The sequence below is a fragment of the Muscardinus avellanarius genome, assembly GCF_963383645.1.
Source record: "Muscardinus avellanarius genome assembly, chromosome: 16".
Taxonomy (NCBI): Eukaryota; Metazoa; Chordata; class Mammalia; order Rodentia; family Gliridae; genus Muscardinus; species Muscardinus avellanarius.
Window position 1 is genome coordinate 54,421,196 of NC_137802.1, and position 17,904 is coordinate 54,439,099.

General features: G+C 44.3%; 1 protein-coding gene and 1 pseudogene across 2 annotated transcripts in view; one reads left to right on the plus strand and one right to left on the minus strand.

Moving 5' to 3' along the window:
• Positions 1 to 4,274: 4,274 nt before the first annotated feature.
• On the minus strand, positions 4,275 to 5,164 carry LOC308275733 (proteasome subunit alpha type-1-like; annotated as a pseudogene). Its single transcript has 3 exons — positions 5,150 to 5,164; positions 4,884 to 5,021; positions 4,275 to 4,756 (listed from the first exon to the last, which is right to left on the minus strand). The product of its transcript is annotated as a proteasome subunit alpha type-1-like (transcript).
• A 3,441-nt stretch (positions 5,165 to 8,605) lies between these two features.
• DBF4B (DBF4B-CDC7 kinase regulatory subunit) overlaps positions 8,606 to 17,904 on the plus strand; it is a gene marked incomplete at both ends in the record, with an annotated part of 38,695 nt that continues 29,396 nt past the window's right edge. Inside the window, 2 exons of the mRNA XM_080714090.1 lie at positions 8,606 to 8,618; positions 12,073 to 12,227. Coding sequence (XP_080570216.1) covers positions 8,606 to 8,618; positions 12,073 to 12,227 — 168 coding nt within the window. The remainder of the gene's footprint in view (positions 8,619 to 12,072; positions 12,228 to 17,904) is intronic.

A 17,904-nucleotide genomic window follows, 5' to 3' on the forward strand; every position in this document is an offset into this window, starting at 1 on the left:
GGGGGGGGGGGGGGGGAAACTGCCTAGAGAAGGAGGAGCAGAAAGCCACGAGAAGGCGAGAGTGAAAAGGCTGCACTAATGTGTTCTTACAGGGACACCGTAGGGCCGGCCCGCCTATCAGTTGTCTTGGGGGCGGAGTCAGGAGGAAATTTAAACCGAAGCCGCGGCCGAAGGCGCCTGGAGGGCCCTCGCGTAGTTACTTTGCATCGGGAGGGACTTAGAGACTGGCGGTCCTGGAGCCCGCGGAGGCCTCGAGGCCGGAGGCCGGGAAGGAGCCGGGGCCTGCTGAGCGAGCCGGGGAGGCTACGGAGGCCGGGAAGGGAGAGCGGGGTCCGGAGATCGCGGCGGGGCCTGGGGGCCGGAGCGAGGTGCGGGCGGGCGGAGGACGTGTGGTGGGACCCGCGGGTGGGCGCAGGGGGCTCCGAGAGCCGCGGCCTTTGAGCTGCATGCCGCGATGGCATGCACGGAGGGGCTCCGAGAGCCTTTGAGCTGCATGCCGCGATGGCGGGTCCGAGCGGGCGAGAGCTTGGGGTCAGGGAGCCGCCTGCGCGCTGTGCGGAGCGGCGGGCGGCGGGTCTAAGGCTGGGGCTTGAGCTGCTTTTCTGTCCTTCCTCAGGCGGCGTCACCTGGAGCTGGAGCGTTCCACGGCTGAGAGGATGCTCCGGGCCCCGGACCCAGGTGGGTCGCAGGTCAAAGTGAGGGTGCGAGGTCGCAGTGGCCTCAGGGACTCTGGGAAGGCCGAGGGATTTTCAACCTATTGGAGTTTTCTAATTCCTGAGTGTGAGTGTGATGTCTGAGGTCATTGAGGTATTTACAGGAAAAATCAAGAGGTATGAACGAGATTTACAGACACGGGGAGTCAGGGTGGAGTACTTATTAAAACCACATGCATGGTTATTTTATCAATAAACTTAAACATGGATACACAATAGATAACTCTTTGGGCTCATTATCATGTCCCTTCTGTCCCTCCTGTTTCTTTTAACATCACCTAGTTTTACTTCTAGATGCCTTTTGGAGCCAGGCATGGTGATGCATGCCTATAACCTTAGAACTTGGGAGGCTGAGACTTGGAGGATCACAGGTTTAAGGCCAGCTTCAGCCATTTAGCAAGGCCCTGTTTCAAAATAAAAGCCTGCAATCTCAGTACCCTCCTGAGATTCTCTTTCAAAACAAAATAGCTGGGTGTGGTGATGCGCACTCTTTGAGAGGCTAAGACTGGAGGATCGCAGGTTCCTGTCAGCCTCAGCAGTTTAGGCCCTCCACAACTCAGTGAGATCCTGCTTCAGAATAAAGAATGAAAAAGGGAACTGAGGGTGTAGCTCAGAGATAGAATATCCCTGGGTTTAATCCCTAGTATCACACACAGAAAAGTAAAAAGGGCTGGAGATGTAGCTCAGAGATAGAATGTCCCTGGGTTCAATCCCCAGTACAATACACACACACACACACACACACACACACACACACACATACACACACACATGTATACATGTGATATACATATATTATGACATATATATTTAACATAAGATGAACTCAGGGTCTGGCCTCCTGAGTTCAAACCCAAGTATCAAAAAGTGTGGGGAGCCAGGTGTGGTGGCACACGCTTGTGATCCCCACGCTTGGGAGGCGGAGACAGGAGGATCGCGCAGGTTTGAAGCCAGCTGTGCTGGCTTAAGAGACCCTGTTTCCAAATTTAAGAAAGTATAAAATAGGTCTGGGAGTGTAGCCCAGAGGTAGAAGGGTTTCCAGGAATCCCAGTACCACCAAAAAAAAAAAAAAGTGTGGGGAAAGCCAGGCATGGTGAACCACGTTTGTAATCTTAGTATTTGGTAGGCTGAGACTGGAAGATCTGTTTGCAGACAGCCTTAGCTACTTAGTGAGGCCCTTTACAACTCAGTGAAACCCTGTTTCAAAATAAAGAATAAAAAAAACAGGGAAGAGGGTGTAGCTCTGAGGTTGAATGCCCTTGGGTTCCATCCTTAGACCTGCTTAAAAAAAAAGTGGGGGAATGGATGGGGATGTAACTCAGTAGTAAAACCACTTGCCTAGCATGCTTGTGGCTCCTGGTTCAATCCTCAGTACCAGGTAAGCATTACCTATACTTTTTTTTTTTATTATTATTACTGGGAATGGAACCCAGGGGCATTCCAAGCTACACCTCCAGCCCTATGGGGGTTTTTTTTTTTTGTGTGTGTTACTGGGGATGGAACCCTTCTACCTCCGGGCTACACTCTCAGACTTTTTTTTGTGTGTGGGGGGGTGCTGGGGATGGAACCCAGAGGCTTTCTACCTTTAGGCTACACTCCCAGACTTATTTTGTATTTTATTTGGAAACAGGGTCTCACTAAGTTGCTGAGAGCCTCACTAAGTAGCTGAGGCTGGCTTCAAACCTGGAAATCTCCTGTCTCAGCCTCCCAAGCGAAGGGATTACAAGCATGCGCCACCATGCCCGGCAAGAGACCTATTTTTTTTTTATATTTTATTTGGAAACAGGGTCTTTTAAGCCAGCAAGGCTGGCTTCGAACCTGCACGATCCTCCTGTCTCCGCCTCCCAAGTGTGGGGAATTACAAGCGTGCTCCACCATGCCTGGGCTTTATTCTTTATTTTGAAACAGGGTCTCACTGAGTTGCAGAGGGCCTCACGAAGTAGCTGAGGCTGTCCTTGAACCATGATACTCCTGCCTCAGCCTCCCAAATGCTACAAGCATATGCCACCGTGCCCAGATCACCTGTATTTTCTAGAAAATGACTGCATAGACCCTTTCAAAGGGAAATTTACCATTTATATGGTTTCAGTGAAGTTGCTTAGAATAAACTCAAATTCTTTTCTTTTCTTTTTTTTTTTTTTTGTGTGTGTGTGGTACTGTACTAGTTAAGGATCCCAGGGGAATTCTACCTCTGAGATACACCCCAGCCCTATTTAAATTTTTTTTTATTCTTTATTTTGAAACAAGATCTTCTTAGGTTAATGAGAGTTGCACTACTGAGATTGTCTTCAAACCTGCAATCCTGTCTTAGCCTCCCAAGTACTGGGATTACTTGTACACCACTATGCCCAGCTTTCAAATCCGTCTTTATTTGGGGGAAATTCTAATTCTGAGCTACATTCCCAGCTCGTATTTTCTTTTTTTCTTTTTCTGTCTTTCGATACTAGGAATTGAACCCAAGAGCATTCTACCTCTAGGTTATATCATAGCCCTATTTTATTTTTTTATTTTAAAACAAGGTCTCACCAAGTTGCTGAGGGCCTCACTAAATTGCTGAGACTACTGGCCTTGAATCTGATATCCTGACTCAGCCTCTCAGGCACTAGGATTACAGGTGTTTGTCACCATGTTTGTTTGTTTGTTTATTTATTTATTTTTAAACTGTGTCTTGCTAAATTTCTGAGGCTGGCCTGGAACCTGAGATCCTCCTGCATCAGTCTCTCAAGTACTGGAATTACAGGCACACACCACCATGCCTGGTTTCAACTAATTTAATTTTGTTTGTGGCACTGGGGATTGAACCCAGGGGTATTTTACCTCTGAACTAAACCCTCAGGCTGATTTTCTTTCTTTTTTGGACACAGGGTCTCGCTAAGTTGCCGAGGGCTTCGCTAAGTTGTTGAGGCTGGCTTCAAACCGGCTGTCCTCCTTTCTCAGCCTCCCAAATACTGGGATTACAAGCATGCGCCACCATGCCCAGTTTTCAACTAATTCTTAAAACATGCCATTTACCACTACATATTGTGATTCCAAGTATAGATTATTGTCTTCAGTATGTGTTCTTGTACGCTTACATATTTGATAATACACAGACACGCTGGTTTATCACTTAATGTCTCATTGGTTCATCTGCCTTTTCTGCAAGTTGTGTAGGTTGTATTTTTTTTTTTTTTTTTTTTTGCGGTACTGGGGATAGAACCCAGGGGCGTTCTACCTCAGAGCTACACCTCCAGCCCTATTTTTTATTCTTTGAAACAGGGTCTCACTGAGTTGCAAAGGGCCTAAGTAGCTGAGGCTGTCCACGAACCAAGATCCTCCTGCCTCAGCCTCCCAAATGCTGGGATCACAAGCGTGCACCACCACGCCTGGCTCTGTTTTTTATTCTTTATTTTGAAATAGGGTCTCACTAAGTTGTGGAGGGCCTCACTAAGTAGCTGAGGCTGGCTGTGAACCTGTGACCCTCCTGTCTCATCCTCCCAAGTACTGGGATTACAAGCCTGGCTTCAGGTTGTACCTTTCTCTGTGGTCCTCTTAACACTCGAGACACCACATCATCAGAGATTATAAAATCCAAGTCTTTACCACCAGCTCCAATGAAGTTTTCTTTGTGATTAGGTCCTGCTCTGCAAGAAGTAACTCTTTCAAGACCTGGAGATTGTGATTAACCAGTTTATTTAAATTGCATCCCATAAATTCATACATATGTCTTGCTAAAGTAAGTATGAGCTGATTGAGAACAGATTCCAGTGGACATAGCTCTCCAGTCAAAATAGTTAGCAGATGGACAGGTTTTGAAAATATGAGAGCCCATATCATCATACCCAGCAATAAGCCTCCCGACACCATATGGTCTCTGTCCATACTGTTATGGTGATATCTGGGTCTTGCTTCCAATTAAAGATACAAGACAAGACAGAGGAAGTGGTCTGTCAAATACAAATCTGGAATCCAAGCACTCCTGATTCATAAAATTACATAAGTCTAGGATCTGCAATAAGCCCCACAGTTGAGATACCAATGTGGTTGTCAACATGAAGAATTTTCTACTAGTGAGCCAGCTGGGAACTCTGAAAATGCCCTCTTCAGTATAACCACACTGCATGGGATTTTGTTTTTTGAAGTGCTGGGAATCAAACCCAGGGCCTTAAACATGCTTGCCAAGTTTTCTACCCTGAACTGGGTCTCTAGCCCCACTGCAAGGGTTTTTAATTTCAGGTGACTGGCCAAATTTTGCTTAACAGCTTCCATTGCATATTCAATTTGATGAATCCTGCCCTGAGGGCTCCAAACAGTGACATCATCGTCATACTGGTTGGAAACAGTTCTAGTGCTGACCTGGCTGCATGCCTCCTACAAAGCTGTGAATCAAGAAACTCCTCTGTGTATTTGTGATGCTGGGGACCTAACCCATGGGCTTGCACTGACTAGACAGGCACTTTACACAGAGCCATCCCCCAACCCAGCAGATTTTTTAAAACAACATTTAAGCCAGCCTTGTGTGGTGGCGCCCCCTTGTAATCCCAGTACTTGGAAGTCTGAGATCCGAGGATTGTGGTTCGCGGACAGCCTCAGCTACTTAGTGAGGCCCTTTGCAACTTAGTGAGACCCAGTTTCAAATTGAAAAGAATAAAAAATAGGGCGGGGGTGTAGCTCAGAGATCAAATGCCCCTGGATTCCATCCCCAGACCCACAAAAAAAAAGAAAAAGAAAAAAAAAAAGAAGAATAAAAAATAGGGCTGAGGGTATAGCTTGGAGGTAGAATGCCTCCAAAATCAATCTTCAGTACTGCAAAAAAAAAAAAAAAAAAAATTTAAGGCTAGAAGGCTGAGTCAGGTTTGCAAGTTCAAGGTCAGCCTCAGTCTGGCTGAACAAGACTCAGCAACCTAGTGAGACCCTGTTTCAAGGTAATAAAATAGGGCTGGGGGTGTAGCTCAGGTAGAACACCTGTTTCAATCCCCAGTACCAAAGGTAATGTTTAAAGCTAGTCATGGTGGCAAGTAGCTGGAGCCCCAGCTACTCATGAGGATGAGGCAGGAGGATCATTAGAGCCCCCAGGAGTTTGAAACCAGCCTGGGTAATACAGTAAGGCTCCTCAAAAAGAAACAACTAATAAAAAATAAGTAAATTATGTCAGAACCTATTTATTATGGTACTTGAGGTGGAACCCAGGGGCCTTCTCCCTCTCAGCTAGCCCCCCAAACCTTTTTTTATTTTTATTTGGAAACAGGATTTCACTAAGTTACTGAAAACCTTACTAGGTTGCTCAGGTTGGCTTTGAACCTGTGATCCTCCTGCGTTAGCCTCTCTTGTACTGGAATTACACGCATGTGCTACCATGCCCAGCTAAAACCTCTCATTTTAAAATCCAGCAATTTGTTAGAGCTGTGTCTTTTTTTTTTTTTTTCAGTACACAGATGGAACCCAGGGGCATTCTACCTCTAAGGTACACCCCAGGCCTATATTTTAGTCTTTTTATTTTTAAAACAGCGTCTCATTGGGTTGCAAAGGGCCTCGCTAAGTAGCTGAGGCTGTCCACCAACTGCGATCCTCCTGTCTCCTCCCTAATGCTAGGATTACAAGCGTGTGCCACCGTGGTAGGCTGAGCTGTGTCTTTGTATTGGCTATTCTGGGTCAATTTTTGAGTGTGTGGGTGACAGTGTGCTGGGGATCAAATTCAGTGGCATTCTACTACTGACAACACTCCCAGCCCTTTTTATTTTACGTTGGTACTGGGGATTGAACCCAGAGGCATTCTGCCACTGAGCTATAAATCCTGTCCTATTTTTATTCTTTATTTTGTTTTTTTATTTTTTATTTTTTTATTTTTAATTTTTTTAGCACTCCCAAAGTTTATTATCCACATAGTTGCAGCATTAGCAAAAAGCTGTTTACACATTTGCGGAACTGGTCTTCCCTGCCTCTTCCTTCCCCTGGTGTTCCCTAACTGCAAACCAGTAATCAGATGAGGACAGCTTTACTGGTCACATAGGTCTTGGCCTACAGCCAAGGGCCAGGACAAGCTAGTCTTCTTAGACGCTTCAGTATCACTGCCAGGAACCTTCAGAACAACCTGGTCCTGCGGCTGTTACATCTCACTGTCATGACTCCCGGCCTCACTCTGCTTCAATAATCACGGAATCTTCATAGGGCACAGCCTTGGGTTCATTCCTCAGCCCTACAGAAAAGAAATGGCAGGTACAAAGGAACTGTCTTTTCCCGAAATGTTGTAGATCAGTTACAGCAAACAGAATGGGGACAGTCTAGGAAAAATGTTACTTTGGGCTACTTTTTGGCCACAGCAGCTATGTGGAAGCAGCTGCGGCTTCCATAAGGGCCACTTATTCTTTATTTTGAAACGGTCCACAGAGTTGTAGAGGGCCTCACTAAAGTAGCTGAGGCTGTCTGGGAACCACAATCCTGTCTTGGCCTCGCAAATGCTGGGATTACAGGTGGCACCCCCACGCCCATCTGAGGTATTTCTACCTTTGATCTACACCCCCAGACTGATTTGATTTCTTATGTGGAAACTAGGTGGAGTGCCTCAATAAGTTGCCAAGTCTGTTCTCGAACCTGTGATCCTTTTGTTTCAGCCTCCCAAATACTAGGACTACAAATGTGCGTCACCATGCACAACTTGTATTTTATTTGAAACAGGAAAACAAGATCTCAGTAAGTTACTACCTACTGGCCTCAAACTTGTGATTCTCTTGTCTCAGCCTCCCTTCCTCCCTCCCAAGTACTAGGATTATAGGCATGTGCCCAGGGTCTCACTAAGTAGCTGAGACTGGCTGTGAACCTGTGATCCTCCTGTCTCAGCCTCCCAAGTACTGGGATTACAATATTTGTTACTTTTTTATCTTTTGTTTTTTTATTTAATTTTTATTTTTTGGTAGTGTTGGGGATTGAACTGAGGGCATTCTACATCCAAACTCTATCCCCAGCTCTTTTTTTTTTTTTTTTTTTTTTTTTTTGAAATAGTGTACCGCGAGATTGCTGAGTCTCACAGTTTCTGAGGCTGGTTTCAAACTTGCGATCCTCCTGTCTCAGCCTCTAAAGTACTGGGATTACAGGAGTGTGCTACCACATCTGACTCTTGATGTTTTTTATCTCTTCAGGTTTTAGTTTTTTGTTTTGGGGGGGTGGTACTGGGGATGGAACCCAGGGGCATTCTACCTCTAAGCTACACCCCCAGCCCTATTTTTTATTCTTTATTTTGAAACAGGATCTCATTAAGTTGCCAAGGGCCTCACTAAGTAATAGCTGAGGCTGTCCGCTAACCACAATCCTCTTGTCTTAGCCTCCCAAATGCTGGGATTACAAGGATGTGCCACCACCCCCAGCTAGCATTTTATTATGGAAAACAAATTTGGGGAGAATACTGGGGATTGAACCCACAGGCATCCTAATTCCAAGCTACACCCCTAGCCCAATTTTTTTTTTTTTTTTTTTTGGCAGGTCTGGGGATGAAACCCAGGGGCATTTGACCTCCGAGCCACACCCTCTGCCCTATTTTTTTATTCTTTATTTTGAAACTGGGTCTCACTGAGTTTCAGAGGGCCTCACTTAGTAGCTGCGGCTGTCTGGGAACTGTGATCCTCTGGTCTCAGCCTCCCGAATGCTGGGATTACAAGTGTGCATCACCACGCCCGGCCCAATTTTATTTCTTATTTGGAATTGATCTCAGTAGGTTGCTGAGAGCCTTGCTAATATGCCAAGGCTGGCTTCGAACCTGTGGTTCTCCTGGTTCAGCCTCCCAAGTACTGGGAATTACAAGCGTACACCACCACACCCAGTGGAAAATATTAAGCCTGTAGCAACATGTAATAAATTTTATAGGAAACCTGGGTGTGGTGGCACATGTCTGTGATGCCAATACTTGGGGAGACTAAGACATGAGGACTGCAGGTTTGAGGCTAGCCTCAACAATATGTGAGGCCCTCAGTAATTTAGGGAGACCCTTTTCAAAATTAAAAATAGGACCAGGTGTGGTGGCACATGCACATTTGTAATTTCAATACTTGGGAGGCTGAGACGAGGATTGCATGTTCGCAGCCAGCCTCAGCTACTTAGGCCCTGTTTCAAAGTAAATAAAAAATAGGGCTGGGGGTATAGCTCAGAGGTAAAATACCTCTGGGCTCCATCCCAAGTTCCACAAAAAAATAAAAATAAAAAATAGGACTGAGCTGGGTGTGGTGGCACATGCTTGTAATCCCAGCGCTTGGGAGGCTGAGACAGGAGGATCACAGGTTGGCAGCCAGTCTCAGCTACTTAGTGAGGCCCTCTGCAACTTAGTGAGACCCTGCTTCATATTAAAATATAAGCCGGGCATGGTGGCGCACGCTTGTAATCCCAGTGCTTGGGAGGCTGAGACAGGGGGATCTCACAGGTTAGAAGCCAGCCTCAGCTACTTAGGCTCTCAGCAACTTAGTGAGACCCTGTTTCCAAATAAAGTATAAAATAGGTCTGGGAGTATAGCCTGAAGGTAGAAAAGCCTCTGGGTTCCACCCCCAGTACCACACACACACACACACAAATAGGACTGGGTGTGTAACCCAGAGTTAAAATGCCCCTGGGTTCAATCCCTGCTATCAAAAAAAAAAAAAAAAAGAGAAGTATTTTATGGGGAGCACTACTGGACACACAATTTAGAATTTATCCTTAACACTGTAGCTGGGCATGGTGGCGCACACTTGTAATCCCTGTGCTTGGGGGGCATGGTGGCGCACACTTGTAATCCCTGTGCTTGGGAGGCTGAGACAGGAGGATCACGTAGGTTCGAAGCCAGCCTCAGCTACTTAGTGAGGCTCTCAGCAACTTAAGTGAGATCCTGTTTCCAAATAAAATATAAAATGGGTCTGGGAGTATAGCCTGGAGGTAGAAAGCCTTTGGGTTCCACCTCCAGTACCACCAAAAAAAAAAAAAAAAAAATTATCCTTAACATTGTAATATTCTTGTTTTATCATATATCTGTCTGTCCCATGTTCCCTCTATCCAGCTTTCTTTTGGAGTGTGGTTCTGGGGATCAAAGCCAGAGCTTTACGCATGCTAGGGAGGCAGTCTGCCACCAAGCTAAATCCCTAGCCCCCATCTAAACGACTTATCATGCAGTTTAATCTACTAGAATCCTATTTTGATTATAGTTTTTCCTTTTTTTTTTTTTTTTCTGTACTGGGGGTGGAACCCAGGGCTATTCTACCTTCTTTCTTTCTTTCTTTCTTTTTTTTTTTTTTTGTGGTACTAGGGTTCCTGGAAACCCTTGTACCTCCGGGCTACACTCCCAAACCTATTTTTATATTTTTTATTTGGAAACAGGGTCTCTTAAGCCAGCAAGGCTGACTTCAAACCCTGTGCGGTCCTACTGTCTCTGCCTCCCAAGAGTGGGGAGTACAAGTGTGCGCCACCATGCCCAGCTCTTTCTTTCTTTTTGGTGGTACTGGGGGTGGAACCCAGGGGCTTTTCTACCTCCATGCTATACTCCCAGACCTATTTTATACTTTATTTGGAAACAGGGTCTCACTAAGTTGCTGAGAGCCTCACTAAGTAGCTGAGGCTGGCTTCAAACCTACGTGATCCTCCTGTCTCAGCCTCTCAAGGGCTGGGATTATAAGCGTGCCCCACCACGCCCAGCTTTTTTATTCTTTATTTTCAGAATCTCACTGAATTGCAAGGGACCTCACTAAGGAGCTGAGGCTATCTGCGAATTGCGATCCTCCTGTCTCAGCCTCCCAAGTGCTGGAATTACAAATGTGCGCCACTACGCCTGGCTTATAATTTTTTCCTTTTGATCAAAGTTTATTTCCAGTGAAATGCACTATTTTGAAACAGGCTCACACTGAGTTGCAAAGAGTCTCACTAAGCTTGAGGCTGTCCGCAAACCATGATCCTGTCTCAGCCTCTCAAACGCTGGGATTACAAGCATGTGCCACCACACTCGGTTTTAAATGTATATTTTCAGTAACTTTTTAATTAATTTACAGAGTTGTGCAGTTAACAACTGAAATCTAATTTTAGGACATTTTCATTATATCCAAAAGAACTTCGTGCCCCTGCCAGGCTTGGTGGTACATGCCGGTAATTCTAGTTTATGGGAGGCTGAAATAGGATTGCAGGTTGAGACCAGCTGCAGCAATTTAGCAAGACTCTGTCTCAAAAAATAAAATAGAAAACTGGATGTGGTAGCGCACACTGGTACAGCTACATAGTGAGGCCCTTTGCAACTCAGTGAGACCCTGTTTCAACATAAAGAATAAAAAATAGGGCTAGGTGTGTAGCTCAAAGGTAGAATGCCCCTGGGTTCCATTCCTAGTACTGCAAAAAAAAAAAAAAAAAAAAAAGTTCTCATGCCCACTTACTCACAGTCATTCCTTATTCCTACCTCCAGCCCTTAGTAACTACTAATCTATTAAGTCTCTATAGATTTGCTTTTTTTGAGCATTTCATGTTATTTAAATCATAGAATGTATTTTTTGTATCGGTCTTCCCTCACTCAGCATGTTTTTCAGGTTCATCCATGTTACAGCTTTTATCTCAATTTTATTTTTTATTGCCAAATAGTATTGTTTACCGATATACCATAGTTTATCTGGACATATTGGTGGGGGGCTCTTACCGGGCATTGAGCCCAGAAGCATTCTATCTCCGAGCTACATCCCCAGCCCTGTTTTATTTTTATTTTGAAACAGGGTCTTGCTTGGTTGATGAGTCTCACTACTTGCTGAGGCTGTACTCAAATTTATAATTCTCCTATCTCAGCATTCCAAATACTGGGATTACAGGTGTGCGCCATTATGCCCAGCTTGGATATGTTTTCATTTCTCCTGGGTGTATGCCTAGGAGTAGAATTTCTGTGTCACATGTTAACTCTATATTTAACATTTTGAGAAATTGTCACTTTTTCATGTGACCACCCCATTTTATATGTCACCAGCAGTATTAAGGGCTCCAGTTTTTCCACATCTCAGTTTTGTGAGGCTTAGGAATGCTGGTTTCAAGGTTGCATTTTATTTTATTTATTTATTTATTTATTTATTTATTTATTTATATTTATGCGGGTCTGGGGATGGAACCCAGGGACATTCGACCTCTGAGCTACACCCCCTGTCCTATTTTTTATTCTTTATTTTGAAACTGGGTCTCACTGAGTTGCAAGGGGCCTCACTAAGTAGCTAAGGCTGTCCGAGAACCGCGATCCTCCGGTCTCAGCCTCCCAAATGCTGGGATTACAAGCGTGCCCCAGCGTCAAGGTTGCGTTTTATGCCTAGGGCCTAGTGCAGGGCATATATCCTGAATTGTCACTGTGGGTCGCCTGACTTGCAAGACTCTCATACCTTGAATTTCTTACTGTACTCTTGTTTTCCAGTGCCTCAGATAGGAGTTTCCAGTTGTCTAGGAAAATGTCAGAAGAGCTCACCAGGTGCTGGGAGACAGCCCTTTTCTGGAAAGTCCTTTTACTTGGATCTGCCTGCTGGCAAGAGTCTCCAGTTTTTGACCGAGGCCATCCAGCATCTGGGTGGGGTATGTAACCTGCTTTTCTCTTGTAATACCATGTTCCTTTGTGGGTTGTTAGTCAGGAGCTGGAGAGGGATTATACCTATAGTTTATAGGTATTCCCAATGGTACCCCCACATTTTCCAAAGTAATTTTAAAATTTATTTTATTTCATTTATTTATTTGTTTGCAGTATTGGGAATGGAATCCAGTGGCATTCTACTTCTGAGCTACAACCCAAGCCCTATTTTTTTATTTTTAATTTTGAAATGGTCTCACTGAATTGCAGAGGGCCTCACTAAGTAGCTGAGGCTGACCATAAACCGTGATTCTCCGGTCTCAGCCTCCCGAATGCTGGGATTACAGGCGTGCTGGGATACAGGATTACCATGCCTGGCTCCTCTCTTGTTTTATTGAGTGCCTCACTAAGTTGCTGAGGCTGGCTTCAAACTTTTGATCTTCCTTTCTCAACCTCCCAAGCACTGGTATTATAGCTGTGCACGACCACACTCAGCTAAGACCCTATTTCCAAATTTAAAAAAAAAAAAGCCGAGCATGGTGACACATACTTGTAATCCCCACGCTTGGGAGGCTGAGACAGGAGGATCGCACAGGTTAGAAGCCAGCCTCAGCTACTTAGTGAGGCTCTCAGCAACTTAGTGAGACCCTGTTTCCAAATAAAGTATAAAATAGGTCTGGGAGTATAGCCTGGAGGTAGAAAGCCTCTGGGTTCCACCCCCAGTACCACCAAAAAAAATTTTTGTAAGTAAGCCATACATGGATTACAAGTTTGAGGCTAGTCTTAACAACTTAGTGAGGCCCCGTTTTAAGAAAAGAAAAAAGGGGAGCTGCCTGGGGGTGTAGCTTAGAGGTAGAAGGCCCCTGGGTTTAATCTTCAATACCACAAAAATAAGTGATTTCAAAAAGTAAAAAGGAATGAAGATATAACTCAGAAGTAAAATGTTCTGGGTTTGATTACTAGTACCAAAAAAAATTTCACCCATCTACAAGTCAGCTGTCTGTGTTCATGGGTTCCTCATCCATGTATTTAACCAACTGTACACTATTTGGGGGAAAAGTCGTGCTGAACATGCACAGATTTTTTTTCTTGCCATTATTCCCTAAACAATACAGTGGGACAACTATTTACATAACATTTACATTGCATTAAGTATTATAAATAACCTAGAGTTAATTTAAAGTATATGGGCGGATGTGCGTAGGTTATATACAGAGACTATGTTATTTTACATAAGGTGTCCTGGTACCAACCTCCTGCAGATACCAAAGGACAACTGTATTCACAGAGATGTTCAAATTGTGTGATCACACAGTCAATTTTAGAACATTTTCATCACCTAAGAGAAACCCTGTATTCATTATCAGTCATACCCACGTCCATGGAATGCCCTCAATGCTGGGTAAATACTCTACTTTCTGTTCCTATCATGCCTTTGTTTTTAGTGCCTATTTTCTATGCTTATAAATATGTTTTATATTCTATGCTTATGGTTTTTTCTATTTATTTATTTATTTATTTTGCAGTATGGGGGATTGAACCCAGGGGCATTCTACCTCCAAGGTACACCCCCAGCCAATCCTTCCTGTTTTACTATTTTGAAATTGACTAAGTTGCAGAGGTCCTCACTAAGTAGCTGAGGCTAGCCACGAACCTGTGATCCTCCTTTCTCAGCTTCCCAAGTACCGGGATTACAAGCGTGTGCCACCACACCTGGCAATGAATATAGTTTTGATTATCAGCATTGTACCCCTAACCTAAAAGCATTAGCACTTTTCTTTCTTTATTTTTTTCAGTACTGGGAATGGAACCCAGGGGTATTCTAACTCCAAGCTATACCCCAACCCTATTTTTTATTTTTTATTTTAAAACAAAGTCTCACTAAGGCGCAGAAATCCTCACTAAGACTTTCCAGGGTCCGCAATCCTCCTGTTTCACCTCCGAAGTACTAGGATTACAAGCATGTGCTACCACACCCCACTGCATTAGCACTTTTCCATTATTACTGCCCCCCCCTTTTTTAATTGAGATACTGAGGATTGAACCCAGGGGTATCCTCCCACCAAGCTACACTCCCAGTTCTACTTTTTATTCATTTATTTATTTATTTTGTGGTACTGGGGGTGGAACCCAGAGGCTTTTCTACCTCCAGGCTATACTCCCAGACCTAGTTTATATTTTATTTTATTTATTTATTTATTTTTGCGGGTCTGGAGATGGAACCCGGGGCATTTGACCTTCAAGCTACACCCCCTGCCCCATTTTTTATTCTTTATTTTGAAACCGGGTCTCACTGAGTTGCAGAGGGCCTCACTAAGTAGCTGAGGCTGGCTGCCAACCTGTGATCCTCCTGTCTCAGCCTCCCAAGTACTGAGATTACAAGCGTGTACCACCATGACAGCATCATTATTGCCCTTTGTACACATTACTTGTAGTGGGAATACAATATAATTTTTACTGTATTATTATTACCAATTAGACATTTAAATCATTTCTAATTTTTAGGTCTTAGAAATGACACAGTGGTGAAAAACTTTGAGTAAAAATCATTTGCTATAGCTGGGCGTGGTGGCGCACGCTTGTAATCCCAGCATTTAGGAGGCTGAGACAGGAGGATCACAGTTGCAGACAGCCTCAGCTACTTAGTGAGGCCCTCTGCAACCCAAACCCTGTTTTAAAATAAAGAGTTAAGAATGGGGCTGGGGGTGTATCTTGGAGGTAGAATGCCCCTGGGTACTATCCCCAGTACCGCCAAAAAAAAAATAATAATAATCTGCTATATTTGAGTTTATTAAAATATTTTTAAGCTGGGCATGGTGGTGCACACTTGTAATCCCAGCATTTGGGAGGCTGAGACAGGAGGATTATGGTTTGCAGACAGCCTCAGCTATTTAGTGAGGCCTTCTGCAACTCAGTGAGACCCTGTTTTAAAATAAAGAGTTAAGGCGTGCGTGGTGGAGCATGCTTGTAATACCCCCCCATTCAGGAGGCTGAGACTGGAGGATCACGGTTCACGGACAGCCTCAGCTACATAGGCCTTCTGCAACTTAGTGAGACCCTGTTTCAAAATAAAGATTAAAAAACCAAAGATAGGGCAGGGGGTGTAGCTTGGATGTCAAATGCCCCTGGGTTCCATCCTCAGTACTGAAAAAAAAAATCATTTGCTATATTTGAGTCCATTAAGATAGTTTTTAAGCCAGGCATGGTGGTGCACACTTGTAATCCCAGCATTCGGGAGGCTGAGACTGGAGGATTGCGGTTCGCGGATAGGGCACGGGGTGTAGCTCGGAGGTCAAATGCCCCTGGGTTCCATCCCCAAACCTGGAAGAAAAAAAAAAGATAGTTTTTAGCTGGGCATTGTGGGGCATGCTTGTAATCTCAGCATTTGGAAGGTTGAGACCGGAGGATCGCAGTTTGCGGACAGCCTCAGCTACTTAGTGAGGCCCTCTGCAACTTAGACCCAGTTTCAAAATAATAAAATGTAGGGCAGGGAGTATAGCTTGGAGGTAGAATGCCCCTGGGTTCCATCCCCAGTACCACAAAAAAATATATTTTTTTTAGTTAAAAATTTTTTTTTTTTTTTTGGTGGTACTGGGGTTAGACCCAGGGACTTTTCTACCTCCAGGCTACACTCCCAGACCTGTTTTATATTTTATTTGGAAACGGTCTCACTAAGTTACTGAGCGCCTCACAAAGTAGCTGAGGATGGCTTTGAACCTATGCACTCCTCCTGTCATTCTCCCAAGCTCTGGGATTACAAGCGTGTGCCACCACACCCGACTTAAATTTTTTTTTTAAACATAGGTCATATAATAATTTTAATGAGGAGTTAACACTAGATATCACTTATATCTAGAAAATTGCCTGAGAGTACTTAATTCAAAAGAATATGGTAACTGGGGAAACTGCATGAGTAAGTTTGGAACAAAGAGGCTCTTTGCTATCAAAATAACCAAAAATTTAGAATGCAGAAACTCAGTGATGCAGATAGGCAGAATGAAGATTATAACCAAATCAGTCCATAATTATTTTATGAACTTTTAGTCTCTTCTGACATTTATTTTCTGCTTTGTTAAAAAAAAAAAAAATCATCCTAACACCCAGTATGGTGGCTCACGCTTGTAATCCCAGCATTTGGGAGGCTGAGACCAGAGAATCTTGGTTCGTGGTTAGCCTCAGCTACGTAGTGAGGCCCTGTGCAACTTAGTGAGACCCTTTTCAAAAATAAAGAATAAATAGGGCAGGGGGTGTAGCTTGGAGGTAGAATGCCCCTGTGTTCCATCCTCAGTACCAGAAAAAAAAAAAACCAAACATCCCAACCCAGGTATGGTGGTGCACACACCTGTAATTCTATAATTTCAGTACTTGGGAGGCTGAGAGATACGGATTGCCAGGTGTGGTTGCACATGCCTGTAATCATAGTACTTGGGAGGCTGAGACAGGAAGATTTGCAGGTTCAAGGACAGTAGTGAGACTCTTCAGCCTAGCATGATCCTGTTTCAAAATAAAAATAGGGCTGGGTGTAGCTCAGAGGTATAGTGCCCCTGGGTTCAATCTCTAACAACACACACACACACACACACACACACACACACACACACACACACACACACGAGATTGTAGGTTCAAGGACAGCCTCAGCAATGTAGTGAGACTCTCAACAACCTAGTGAGACCCTGTTTCAAAATAAAGAAATAAAATACGGCTGGGTGGTAGTTAAGAGGTAGAATACCCCTAGGCTCAATCCCTTCCTTCTCTCTCTCTCTCTCTCTCTCTCTCTCTCTCTCTCTCTCTCTCTCTCTCTCTCTCACACACACACACACACACACACACACACACACACACACGTAGAACTTGGATTTAAAAACATTTCTTTGGTAGCTGCATTCAGCTGGGCTGAAAGGGCCACAATGGCCTCAACCACCCATCTGACACTACGTGGCTTCTTGCATGTTGTATGAGAAGTCTTGTGTTTGTAGTAAGCTGGCCAGCTCATTTACAGTGGTCATAAAGTGACCCTGCTAGAAGGGGAAGGAGAAGCTGGTAGAGGAGTTTATGTTCCGGGATGGGAAGAACCATGGCCAAGGAGTGATCTACCGCATTCATAGAAGTGGTCATGGTCCTGCTCTGCCCTCTTATGCTTTTTTATTTTTTATTTATTTATTTTTTCTTATCGGTGAAGGTAATTGTCCTCTTTCAAGGTTTTTTGTTTGTTTCTTTCCCCAGTACTGGAGATGGAACCCAGGGGCATTCTGCCTCCATCCTACACCCCCAGCCCTATTTTTTTTTCTTTATTTTGAAACAGAGTCTCACTGAGTTGCAAAGGGCCTCACTAAGTAGCTGAGGCTGGCTGTGAACCGGCAATCCTCCTGTTGGCTTCCCAAGTACTTACTGGGATACAAGGGTGCACCACCATTCCCAGCTCCCTAGGGAATAATCTGTGTATAATCTTACACAGAAAAATTGTGGCCTAACCAAGTTACTTTTAATCCTTCATGCCCCCTTCTGTATGTTCATTCTGCTGCGAACTCAGACTGGTGAAAACTTAGCACCTATGGCCTTCTGCCATTGGGTCAGGAGCAGCAGTTCCTGGAGGCAAAACCTGCATTATATATGTATAAACCCTATTACATTTCAGAATGATGTCTTCTTGGAGACTTCAGTACAGAACTGCATTTAGTCTAT